The sequence below is a fragment of the Gadus chalcogrammus genome, chromosome 3, assembly GCF_026213295.1.
Source record: "Gadus chalcogrammus isolate NIFS_2021 chromosome 3, NIFS_Gcha_1.0, whole genome shotgun sequence".
NCBI lineage: Eukaryota > Metazoa > Chordata > Actinopteri > Gadiformes > Gadidae > Gadus > Gadus chalcogrammus.
The window spans coordinates 12,686,711-12,699,989 of NC_079414.1; the positions used below are offsets into that span (position 1 = coordinate 12,686,711).

Sequence of the window (13,279 nt, forward strand, 5' to 3'; positions counted from 1 at the left end):
CAAAAGTGAGTGTGTGTGTGTGTCTATGGGGGAGGGTAATTTAATATACATTATTGATGAAGGGTATTATATTGCCCGAGGTCTCTGATGAGGGAGTGTCCATCAATGTGGAACCGAAAAGAAGAACAGAACAGACTGTCTTACAGAGTGCTTCCAAAGGCAGTATTGGCACTATATGTTATGTTACCGGCTTACAGTTAAATATAATATACATAATATAATATATATATATATATATATATATATATATATATATATATATATATATATATATATACATATAAGTCCTCACTGGTCTCCAGTATGAGGAGTCGCATTGAAATCACTATAAAAGGCATTGTTTATTATTATTACATTCCTAGCAGTACAACGTATATATATATTTTATGAATCAGAGGAGGCAGGCAGTAGATAGCCCCCACTTCTCCAAGTTTGGATTTGCTGCGGTCTCTAAGTGGACTGAGTGGAAGGGGGTGGGTTTAGCTTTTTTGGACACGTCCCAATAAAGCACTTACGGTAAAACATGCCACATTACAGCATGCTTTGATCATGCTTCCCTGAAATCCAAAGGAAATGTCCCCCTGTTGCTAGAGACAAGACCTTGTGCACATGGAAGCTGATATGATGGTAGTTTCCCCCTTGAAATCATTTGTTGTTACAATTACACAAGCGTTTCTTTCTTTGTAAATACTCTAATTGAGCAGTAGATAATTAGATGTACATCACTGCATCTCAGTCCTCGATATACACATTGATCCATGATCATACAGAGGTGTGATTGTGGATCAATGTGTTTTTCAAGGGATTGAAAATAATACAGGGAGGATACACTCAAAACTAGATTATGATGATCAGTAGGCCCTACTCACTATCAACTCTATCAGAGAGTAGATACTGGAGAAACTAGTTTTCAAATACAGCCATCAAGAGATGGTTGTGCCAGCGGCGCATCAAAATCATCCCATATATTAATAAATATCAATAAATAAAAAGAGGGATAGGAGAACAATGGACTCGCTTTTATTAAACAAAAGAACAACACAAACAAACAAGAATTGACTTGAGCTGCAATCAAAAGCAATGTGCCCGACAGTGCCTTTATATTCCTTCAATCCTACAGCACAATGCAGTCAGAGCGCTTTCATAGATCATTCAAGGCTTTCCAAACAAAGCAAACCATTAAGGAGCACGCCCGCTTCGTTACATCCAAGCCCACCGCGGACGGTAATTAAATCAACACGGCAGCGCTGGAGCTGTCTAATGCCATATATACACAAACTACGCCATGTCCCCATGGCAACGATTGAACCAAAGTTGTACAATTTAGCTGTGGAGTGCAGGGATTAGCAAGATCCGTCTGCACTGACCATCACTCCAGTACGATTATTTACAGACAGACTGCAAAGTCGAAACAAAGGCAAAACATAAAAATAAATTCAACATTACATATGTATATATAAATAAATCTGTCATATTTACATATTTTTATTGTTTTGGATCCTTAATTAAAACAAAATAAAATAGACACAGATAGAGCACTAAATATTTTTTACTAAATATTTAACAGATATTATTTACAGAGTCCCCAAAACACAAAGAGGCTCTCGCGCCACTCAAAACCACCTGGGTGGCGGATCACACTGGCCTCCTTCACTTTGGTTGACTTCAACAATCGGGCAGAATCTGCATTGTAAACCTTGGCTGAACTTCGTCTGCTCACACCACGACAGGAACTACTTTCAAAATGGCTTCCACCACGGAAACATCAAACTCTCATCATAACAGGTTTCACAAAAAATGAAAGTCAAAACTGTCCCCAAGAGAAAATACATGGGTTAAAATGTAACTATGGCCATTCCTCGCTGAGGTAGGAACTGCCTAGGTCAGGACTTTACTAAGGGGAAGATGGTGGGAGGATAGTAGGGTATAGCAGGGTCGATTGAAACACGGGACGATTGAAACACAGCGATTTCCTCGAAAACCATCAAGTCTTTCATGTGAAATTTCATGCCATAATAATATGACAATACAACAGATGAATTAGTAATTAAACCTGTCCTAAAGTGTGCAATGTCAGAGTTTTGAAGTTAAGAGGCAAAAAAGGCTTAAGTGACAGTAGTCGCTGTCGGGACGATTGAAATACTTGTTTCAAACGCCCGCACATCACCATTTTGTTTACAATAGATAACAGGATGTTCAACTGTGTATCCCTAAACATGACTTAGGATAGGGAAATAAGTAAATTAAATGAAAATGTAGTCGTCCAACTGCTATAAAAGAAGAAAGGTGGGTTTTAATCGAAATGTGCATCTTGACAATTATGCACAGGACAATTTTTTTTTTTGACCTATTTATATTATGAGAAATTATGAGAAATCTTAGCAATGACGAGTACACTAGTATGTTTTCCGGTATGTTGAATAAAAACAAGAGTAAGGTTCAATAGTTTCTGTTTAAAATATGGTGTTTCATTCGTCCCGCATATGTGTTTCAAACGTACCGACTAGGCGGGGCGTTTTAAACAAATGTCAACTTACGTTCAAAGTTAAAAAACCGCGCGATCATCCAACATATGTATTAAATTACACTTGTAACAAAGCTGATACACATGTGAGATGTTGATCACCTGACGAAATTATTTGTATACGTAACGTCATCTTAGTGTTTCAATCGACCCGGCTCTCCCCTACTGAGTTGAGGCACATTCAAGAGTAGAGCATGGGGAAAGGAGCATAGTGTTGTCATCCTAGGTATAATGATGGTAAGGCACAAGAAAACGTAGGAAAGGGCACGCAATTGATGGTGCATGGTGCACAGATGGTGCGATAAGGTGTGTTTGTTGACAGATAATATAATGATTGATCACTACAGTGCCTAGTAACAGGGAACACTAGAAGTGTGTACCGCCAACATAGAGATGAATGCAAATTGTCTGTACTCTGTAACAAGTGATATAGGATATGAAGGATGTGCTAGCAGGTGTCTTTAAATTAGAAACTCCACGTATCGCTGACTGAAATAAAGTAAAATATATAATATATCAACATTGACTTCAAATTGTACAATTTCTTCCTTCTCTGGCCATTTTCAGATTGGACAAAATGGCTTCCTGTGATGTCCTTTCTGCTGAGTCATTGTAGAACACAGCTCAAAGTATGGCTTTTCTCGTTGAGGCATAAGGATTCGCTAAAGTTTTTTTGTGCATTTTTTTCTCCTGATGATTCTTCTCTCCTTCAGATTTGGATGTGACAGTGCAGAGGGAAAAAAATGGAAAAGCCACAGAACATGGCCGAGTTGGAGGGTCTATAAGCAGCAGTAGATCACACGTCTTCGGTTGTCGGTAAAACATGACTTTCATTGTCGTCATCGTCTCTTTGTTATGCTAGGTCCATTTCCTCTGCGCTAACAATTTGCCTCTGAAAAAAAAGAGCAGATAAAGATTGTTTTTGTACTTCAACTACAACAATCAATGTTTGTGGATGAATGGTATGGTAACAGTCAAATGTAAAAACGCTTTTTGTATCATTGAAACCTTGGCTCCATCCGTCATCTGTAGTGTGATCTCTATCCCCTAATGGCCATTGTAAACCGGCCTTTCTCAGTGGTCGTTTCCTTCCAAACACACACTCCTTGTGGATTTGATTCTGATTTTATTCTGATTTTATTTGGCTTCCGTTTTGTCCCCGACATCTTGGAATCGCTTTGACCTGCCCCGTCGCTCCTGTCTACTCGCTAGAGGTCTGGATCACTCCAAAGACCAGGCAGTGCTTGGAAGGAGAACCTAAACTACATCCCTACTAGACTCATAAGTCAGCCTCTGAAGAGCTTAAGAAAAGCCTGCATCGCTTGAGGGGGCCTTCATATTGATGCGGGGACGTGAAAATTCATGTGTGCTTGCAAAAAACTGTCGTACCAATATGTATAAAATAAAGTTGCTGTGGATTGAGCCCACATTGGTTGAAACAGAATCTATACTTTTTGCAAAGTAGTTCACTGTATCTCCTGTTGTCTTCACTACTGAGGAGAACGAGAGGAGGGCATAGTTTACGGTACTGTATCATTCACTATACAACGTAAAAAGAGTAGGTCTGTTAGGGGCCGTTCTAACTTGCATTTAGAAATTCTTAGACGTTTGGTACGTGGTGAGATCTCTGATCGTCTCTGGTATCGCGAGTCTACGTCCCTACCGGCTCAAATCGAAGCGGACCAATGTTCTCTGTATTGATGACTGCAGGACTACAGAAAGATGCTGGTACTGCAATCATTTATTAATTAAAATATATACCCCAATGACCTGCATTACCATATACCTTTCCTGCACTTGCCACACACTGTTGTATAGTGGGCCATGAAAGGCCGCCATGAAGGAATAACATCAGGGTGTTAGGGGGGAGGGGAGGTCGTACCTGTGGATAGACATAGCCGCCGGCATCGCTGGTGCAGATGTGGACCTCGTCCTCCGTGGTCTTCTGGTACACCGGGTTGTCAAAGTGGATGGTGTTGGTGTTCTTCCTGCGCCATTGTCGCCATAGAAACAACCCCCCGAAGACCAGCAGGCACATCACACCTGTCCAATAGAAGCGCATGGAGACGTTTGGTGAGACCGGTGAACCCCACCCATTGAGATAATATACGCAACAGTTAATGAAGCTTCTTTAGTTTTTTGGGGGAAATCCAGAAAAAAAAAAGAAAAAAGAAATTCCTGCCATTGATTGTCACAGCTGTAGTCTGAGTAATCCAAGTTCCTTCATGACGCATGACTCGCGAAGCCCTGAAAGTTTCCCCAAAATACCACAGGCGGGAGAAAGAGAGAGAATGAGAGTGAAAGAGACAGAGAGACAGAGAGAGCAAGAGGAAGAGAGAGAGCGCAAGAGAGATAGAGAGAGAGTGAAAGAGAGAGAGAGAGAGAAAGGGAGACAGAGAGAGTGACCGAGACAGAGAAGGAGACAGAGACAGAGACAGAAAGGGAGACAGAGAGAAAGACAGAGACAGAGTGAGAAAGGATGGGCTCACAACTTACATATTGGCAGCACGATGAGTAGCGCCCCAGGATGTGAAGACTCGGCCGGCTTCGGCATAGCAGCATATCTGTTGTTCACTAAAGGGACAACAAACAAGAGGTTTAACCTCTACACCTCCAAAACCACTGAACTCATTTATTCAGACCTTTCAGGGGAAATATTCAGCATTGTGTATTGTTACAAAAAATCCCTTAAATTCCCTTTAAGAGTAGTGCATGTAGCATTGTTCATACTTGTGCAAAACCGTATACTTATACTTATACTAATACTTATACTTATAATACTTAGGTAAATATGGCAATCAGCCAGGATGGCATTTAAGGGAAGATTCTGCATCACATGAAAGGAATACTCCCACTGACAAATATCACTAATGCAGTAACCCAGCGAGACTTCACTATACCTTGAGCTGAGACGAGAGAGGGCGGGGCTGTGGGGGTGGAGGAGGGGGAGGTAGTTGACGGAGAGGCAGGCCTCTGTGCAGCTCTGGTATTGATACTGGTGGTGGTGGTGGGGGGAAGGGCAGGCTGTTGTGGTGTCGCCTTCGGGGTCGGCCTTGTTATAGGCTTGGCTGGAGCAGGAGGAACAGCCATGCCTGGTTTGGGAAACCGATGAGGGGGGGATTGTTAGCAGAGGCCATGTGATCATTCATGGCGGAACCTGGTTGAACAATGGTATTATTCACCCATTTATTTGGTTGAATATTGAAGAAAAATTGGGATGAACAAAGAAAAGTGTGACAAAGTGATGGGATGAAGTGAATCATAGAAAGATGGCGATTATGTTCAACCAAAATAATATTATATCGATAGGGGCATGACATTTTTTCCTAAAGCTGTACCAATTTATTTGTATTTTGGAGTTGTTAATTAAAGGTAGGGCACAGTTTTGAAGAACAAATCAAAAACATTTGAGAACCACCGGCATTAACTAACCAGGCACTTTTGTGGACATACGTTTTACATATTAGAAACCCCATAAGAGCTTATTCACAGGAAGCCAAGGTTAAGATCTTCCCTATCAGAAGGTCATGGTTTACTAGTGTTCGACGACGTGCAAGAAACAACGTTTCTATTTATGAACAAATGATTTGCGTGTGGGTTTCTCTTTGGGTTCTCCGCACCTTTCACACACTTCCTCATGTCGGGGGCCAGGGTAGCGTGGTCGGGACAGGCGCAGGTGTACTTAGCGGAGCGCTGGTTGATCACGGGGGCGGGAAGACAGAGGAACTCACAGCCTCCGTTCATACTGTTCCCCTCTCTGCACCAGTTGGTACCTGCACACACACACACACACACACACACACAAATGGGGAGAGTGAGTGTCGAAGGTCAGCTGATGGTTTCCTGTCCTGGGTTTAGCTTAGCTGAGTTTGCGACGTGCCGTACCCATGGGCTGCTTGAGGCTGTGGTACAAGACGATGTCTTCGGGCTGGTCCAAGTCCGTCGCCAGCTCGGTGATGTCATTTCCTGTGTGACGGTTGGCACTGTAAAGTGCATTGTTGTTGACATCCGTCCAGTAGACTTTATCCTGTGTAACATGGATGTGTGTTGGGGGGGGGGGGGGTTAAGCTTATGGTCGATTGAAGGATTAAAACAAGCAAGTCCAATCGAATTATATCCCTGTTCTACATTACAGTGATGGACTACGATCTGGTCACACACATCACATGTGATGATCGTTTTCCTGTGAGAACACAGCGGATGGGTTACGAACCTCGAAGACGTCCAGAGAGATGGGGTGGGCCAGCTTGTGCGCGTCGTGCATGACCGTGTGCCGCGTCCCGCCGTTCACGTCCACGCTGGACAGCGTGTGCATCTTGGAATCCACCCAGTACAGACGCTGGTTCACCATGTCTGGAAGACCAACAACAACAGTCAATGGCATCGTGTCATCCTAACACAGCAGGCCCCCCCCACTCCCGCCTTTCAGAGTGGTGGTTGCGTGAAGGAGGTGAGCTTACCCAGAGTGATTCCGTTAGGCCACACAATATTGTCTGTCACCAAGGGAATGCGGCCGGCTCCGTTCAAACCGCTCTTTTCAATTTTGGCCTCGGTTCCCCAATCGGTCCAGTACATGAAACTGTGGACAAAGACAAACAAACGCTCCCGTTACAACCTGTGGATGGCACAACACAACCTTCCGTCGCTATAATGGAGACGGCTGTTGGGCTGCTTCCTCAATCTGAAACCAGCACTAAACCATCGAGCAGGGGTCGGTATGACCACAGACATGAACGCCGGTTTTCAGGTCCGTTTGCCCGACAAACAACTGTTCTTTGGGGAGTGCACTTCGGAAGATGGAGACCACGCGGAAAGAATTTTGTGCCACCACTGCGAGTCTATTCTCCCACATGTCGACACTTCTCATCGGCTGTTTACATTTTCCCTGTTGAGTTGAATCGAGTTGTGTAACACACCAAAACATCAAGCATGTTGTGAACACATGTTGTTGAAACTGGACCACACCAACTGGGATCGCAGAGAGGAAGATTTGCGAGAGAGAGAGAGAGAGAGAGAGAGAGAGAGAGAGAGAGAGAGAGAGAGAGAGAGAGAGAGAGAGAGAGAGAGAGAGAGAGAGAGAGAGAAAGAGAATGTTTTGAGAGAGAGAGAAAGTTTTAAGAGAGAGAGAGAAAGAGCGAAAGTTTTGAGAGAAAGAGAGAAAGAGCGAAAGTTTTGAGAGAGAGAGAGAGAGAGAGAGAGAGAGAGAGAGAGAGAGAGAGAGAGAGAGAGAGAGAGAGAGAGAGAGAGAGAGAGAGAGAGAGAGATCCGGCCGTACTCACTTCTGCACGGGGTCCACCGCGATGGCGCGTGGCCGGTCCAGGCCTGTGGAGATCAGCGTCTTCCTCTTGCTGCCGTCCACCGTCGCCACGGAGATGGTCTGCTGCTCGCTGTCCGTCCAGTAGATGTTCCCGTGCACCCAGTCCACGGCCAAACCCTCGGGGGAGGTGAGGTCACTGTCGACCACCACGCGGTGGGCAGGTTCCTCGCCCGAAGCGCTGATCTTGGTGCTGGGAGGGGGAGACATGAATGAGCATCCTCCCCCATAGCTGATAGATACTGGGTTGGACCCCTCACTGTCTGCAGACTAACCTGTGGGCTTTGAGCAAAAAGCCTCAGCCCGCAAAGAAGGACATCTGAAGGACACAACCATTTTGTGGCTGCGGAAGGGACACACACGTTCATGGGCCGACAGCGATGGCTCATGGAAATATCTACGCCCGAGGCCCGACAACCGGGCTTCGTCGGAAATGTCCGGCCATGCTAAGTATCAAAGGTTGGGTATGGAATTCGCTTTTTTGGCAATTTTTGCAAAATTACTTGAAATCCTTATCATAACCCACTTACAGCCACTGAGTTAGAAGTACTGACATGAAAATTAAACAAGTCAATCATCTGTGGAACGGGCAGGGCTCGAAAAACTCCAGCCAATGATTTCCAGAGCCACCGAGTTGCATTGGACAGTAAGTACGTCAATCAAACGGTCGCACTGCACTCCCCCTCCCCCGCTCCCCGCGCGACCCCTTCGTGCACGTACTCAAACCTCGTGACCCAGAGCAAGCTTCTGTTTGTTGTTATCCTGCGGTAACTACTGGAGCTAGCTAACTAGTTAATGGCTCGCTCTCGCGCATCCGTGTTCGCTCGTGCATGATTGCGCGTCCATGTACTTGGAATGGGTGGAGTCAGAGTCAGCGTTGAAGGAGAGGGGGTAGGACCATTTGAGTTGTTTATTTTCAAAATCTGCTGGCGTTTCGCAAATCCCATACCCAACCTTTAAGGTTGCCGCGCAGAGAGTGTGTAAAGTTTGATTTCAGTATTCCGATGAGGCTCATTTTGTGTCAAAAGTGAAATACTACTGAATCGCTACTGCCTTAACAATAGTTACGATGGGCAGGATGACACAGACGCACACACACACACTCACTTATTCACACACACACTATTGCAGTTTCAGGTATGCCTTTGGACCCCCCCCTCATAAGGAAGGGCTTCAGAGGACTTCTACTAAGCTATATCCCATGACATCACTAACCTGTATATCTTCTTCAGAGAAAGGTCAGACCAGAAGAGGGTGTTGCTGGGGATGTCCAGGTCCAGAGCCACCACGTTCTTGAGGCCCGACATCAGGCGCACGTAGTCAGTGCGGTCCACAGCCATCTTCCTCACGTCATGTTTGTTGGTGAAGAACAGGTAGGGGACGATGCCTGGAGAGAGCGGAATAAGATCATAGAAACTAGGTTGAGTTTGGCAGCATAGAGCAAAAGTCGAGCCCAGTGTTTACAGTTCGCCATCGGGGTTTGGTTACATTGTTCTCTGCTGGTTGAAGCGAAAACACTGTCTTTCCTGAACACAACTAGGACCCGGTGTATTATTTTTTGCGTTAAACCTTAATCAAACTCGAAATTAAAAAAATCCAACAATTACACATTTATAATGGAAGAAGCAATTAAAGCAGCTGGAAAAAATAACTATAGGCGCTGTGCACACATTACCTGATCGAGCCTTGCATGTCCTGGTCACAGGATCCACTGCATAGCCCTCCTTACAGTCACACTTGTAGCTACCAGGGAGGTTGACGCAGATCTGAGTGCAGATGTCTGGGGTGGAGCACTCATTGATGTCTGCAGGGGACGGGAACGGGGACGGGGTCAAAGGTTATAACCAGGAAGCCCTTCAATAAATTATTAAAATAATCGATTTACCCCCAAGAAAATGCATAGCTCAGCATAGTGATGGTAACCCTCTTACCAACACAGAGGTGCTTGTCCATACTGAGGCGGTAGCCAACAGGGCAGGTACAGTTGTAGCCCAGCTTGAGATTAACACACGTGTGTGAGCATCCTCCATTGTTAGCGTTCTCGCACTCGTTTTTGTCTAAACAGGGTCAGAAACACGGCAGAAACACGTTAAAAACCCTCCATACACGACAGCCTTTTTCCTAATACATTAGCTGCAGACGGTTCCAGACCGCTGACTATCTTGCCAAACGTGTCCTGGCTACTTCCTGGTACGCTAATCTGATTTTCCAGGCCTGGATTCAGCCGTTTTCCTTTTAATTTTTCCTGGTCTCGTGAGTTAAAGCGGAGAGGGCGCTGGCTGTCGTAGTGACACCAGACAACACTGGTGTAATGGACACTTGGGAATGGCACATTTGACCAACTCTAAAGGCTGAACAATTTGATATGCTCTGTTTTTTTTATGCATACATAATATACCAGTACTTCTGCAATGATACACCGTATCGAATTGCGCATGCAGAGGTTAAACACCAGAATAGCCCACATTGGTTAGAAGAACGAAATAGCTGAATGAAAGCGCAGACTCAGCGTATGACTCTTCCCTTGAAGCAGTCCCATCAGTCAACAGGGACTGCCCAACAGGTTTCTTTGGTGCTTTGGTTTGGCGGTTCGAATCACAATACGGCAGCACAGCTCACTAAACCGCCACCACGTGCTGAACTCACCGCAATCGCTCGCGGGCTCGTCAGACGAGTCGCTGCAGTCACTGGTCTTGTCACACACCTTCTCCATGCTGACACACTCCCCGCTGCGACACTTAAACAGGGAGGGGCCCTCGCACACGTTCACTGGGAGGAGAGAGAGAGAGAGAGAGAGCAGGAGATGAGCTTTGGATGAGGCGGGTTGGACTGTTACACAATCTGAAGGAAGGAGGACGTGAGGAGATATGAGGATATTACTGTGTATATACAGGTGCCTGCGTACACATAGTAAAGGTGCCCCTCTATCTGTATCATGGGAGGAGGGGCTGGGTGAAGGCAGGCTCTCACCTTGGCTGCAGCCCATCTCGTCGCTGACGTCCCTGCAGTCCTCCACTCCGTCACACTGGAGGTCGCCACGGATACAGAGGCCGTCGTTACACTGGAACTCGTCCGGCTGGCAGGTAGCGTCGGCTGCCCGACACAAAGGATGCCGACGTTAATTGCTGAGCTCACTTAATCGGCCCCCCCTTGACGAATAATCTGCAAGCACAGCCCCCCCCCACTCACTGCAGTTGTCCTCGTCCGAATGGTCGCGGCAGTCGGCGCCGCCGTCACACCGCCAGCTGCTGTGGACGCACTCGCCGCTGCCGCAGAGGAACTGCTGGGGCCCGCACTCCGCGGGCTTCCTCTCTGCGTGCCCCCGCCCCGCGCAGCTCCGGGGCCACTCGTCCGAGCCGTCGATGCAGTCGCCGTCGCCGTCGCAGGCCCACAGGGCCGGCACGCACACCGTGTTGTTGCACTGGAAGGACCCGGCGCTGCAGGAGGGCGGCGGGCAGCCGTCCTCGTCCGAGCCGTCCTCGCAGTCGTGCTCCCGGTCGCAGACGAAGGAGGTGGAGACGCAGTGGCCGCTGCCGCAGCGGAACTCACCGGCGGAGCACGTCTTGGCCGCTGTGTGGTTACAGGAGGGATTCGGAAGGGGAACACCGTTAGGGAATGATCACTAGACACATTAGTGGTCATTGACTTGTTGTCGGTGAATGCTTATTGCTGCGTTAACGTCTGTTCCTTCTCAGGTCTTACCACAGCCCTTCTCATCCTCCCCGTTGTCACAGTCGGCGGCTCCGTCGCATTTCCAGCGCTCCGAGATGCATTGGTTCCGGGGGTCGCCGCAGCTGAACTCGGAGGGGAGGCAGGCCTTGGCAGCTGCAGAGCGCGACAGGAAGCAGAAAACGGCAGGAGGAAGCACACAACGAGGATTGAGATGTCCACTCATGTTCCCAGAAATAATCAGGTGTCATAACGTCTTATGCTTTCAATTACAAATAGAAATGGAAAAGATCAAGAGTTTATATATTTTTTTTTATAAATGACTGTTAGAGTTTAAAAAGGTTCTATTGCAGATATATCTCATGGTCTTTAGGACGTTTAAATGCTGTTCTTATTTTTCATAACGGGACCGTGGTGTTTGGGACTGTTTAACATGGTGGGGGGATACATGAAACCTAATCATCCACTTAAGGCTGATTGGCTACTTGGTTCAATACGGTGTGTCAAACCATCCGCTCCGAGCCTTATCTTGTAATCCAGGCCATGTGACCTCAGTTCTGTGTCATTCACACAGATTCCCCTCACACCCGTCCTTCAGGTGTGACGGGAGCTTACCACAGGTGGAGTTCAGCTCGTCGCTCCCGTCGCCGCAGTCGTCCGAGCCGTCACAGATCCATCTGGTGGTCACACAGCGGCCGTTCCCGCAGGTGAACTGCGCGGAGTTACACCCTGCCGCAGCATCTGTGAACACACACACACACACACAACAACATCAACAATTCATCCCATATCTATAGTGCAGGCACAGAATGAGGGCGATGCTTTAATGAACATTTAAATGTCAAAGGGGGATATGCTGTAGTCTCTCGCCACTCCTGCCTCGCTTTTATTCGGTTAAGCAATCTATGTCTTATCTGAGTGAAATAAAACTGCATCCTGGTGGGGTTAATAGTTAACCAACACTGAATGAGGATGTAAGTGTAGAAGGCGGTAAAGGAGGCCTGTTGTGGGAAGTGACACCCTAACAAACGGTTATGATGACACCATTATGCGTTGCACAAACGTGTATGGAAACAGGATATGGGGTAACAATGCTCTAATGAGGAGGATTAATCATTAGGCGGATTACTTTGCTAAATCACAGAGGGATTTATCAAAGTTGCACAGACACAGACGCTCAAAGCGACGGCAGGTTCAACACTCATACGCTGATATCGGCATGAAACGCACTCTTTACTTGACGGTAAACCCTTCCCCAGTGTGATTTTATCGTCATTTACAAGAGAAAATAAACACCTCTTTTTTTTTAACAAAACTTTGAAACATTGAAAATATGTTTTTGCTATAAAAACATGGATCTATTATACCTCTGTTGTCAGTTGTTTGTTGTGTGTTTATTGTATAGGTTTGGAATGAGTGCAACACCCTGGATGAAACAAGTTTGTGATGCCACCGGTATCGCTAAACTGAACCCATGTCTCATGCCCTTAGGAGGTTGTGAAATATGTAGGGAACAAATTGAATGAAGCAACACTTGCATATCCACTCAAATCCAATCCTCCTTACCCTAACCCTATATTCAATTACTACTACAATTACAATGGACAATAAGTAAAGGCTCCATTGCCTTTACTTATTGAAACTCCTTCTATCAGTCATAAAGGCCAAATCATAATCCCCTAGGTGTATATTCTTTGACGAAGGAATCATTCAATTCTATCATTTTACTTTAACAACCAATACATGTTAATGTTGGACAATAATATTGGAAA

At 46.1% G+C, this 13,279-nt stretch overlaps 1 protein-coding gene across 1 annotated transcript in view; it reads right to left on the bottom strand.

Moving 5' to 3' along the window:
• Positions 1-815: 815 nt before the first annotated feature.
• Positions 816-13,279, bottom strand: part of ldlrb (low density lipoprotein receptor b) — a 16,923-nt gene continuing 4,459 nt past the window's right edge. Inside the window, exons 2-18 of the mRNA XM_056586042.1 lie at positions 12,123-12,248; positions 11,541-11,663; positions 11,028-11,408; positions 10,809-10,931; positions 10,485-10,607; positions 9,770-9,895; positions 9,514-9,642; positions 9,054-9,225; positions 7,804-8,031; positions 6,985-7,103; positions 6,738-6,877; positions 6,410-6,551; positions 6,145-6,297; positions 5,425-5,616; positions 5,021-5,098; positions 4,407-4,567; positions 816-3,416 (exon numbers count right to left, since the gene is read on the bottom strand). Of these exons, the coding sequence (XP_056442017.1) occupies positions 3,378-3,416; positions 4,407-4,567; positions 5,021-5,098; positions 5,425-5,616; positions 6,145-6,297; positions 6,410-6,551; positions 6,738-6,877; positions 6,985-7,103; positions 7,804-8,031; positions 9,054-9,225; positions 9,514-9,642; positions 9,770-9,895; positions 10,485-10,607; positions 10,809-10,931; positions 11,028-11,408; positions 11,541-11,663; positions 12,123-12,248 (2,555 nt within the window). The 3' untranslated portion in view covers positions 816-3,377. The remainder of the gene's footprint in view (positions 3,417-4,406; positions 4,568-5,020; positions 5,099-5,424; positions 5,617-6,144; positions 6,298-6,409; positions 6,552-6,737; positions 6,878-6,984; positions 7,104-7,803; positions 8,032-9,053; positions 9,226-9,513; positions 9,643-9,769; positions 9,896-10,484; positions 10,608-10,808; positions 10,932-11,027; positions 11,409-11,540; positions 11,664-12,122; positions 12,249-13,279) is intronic.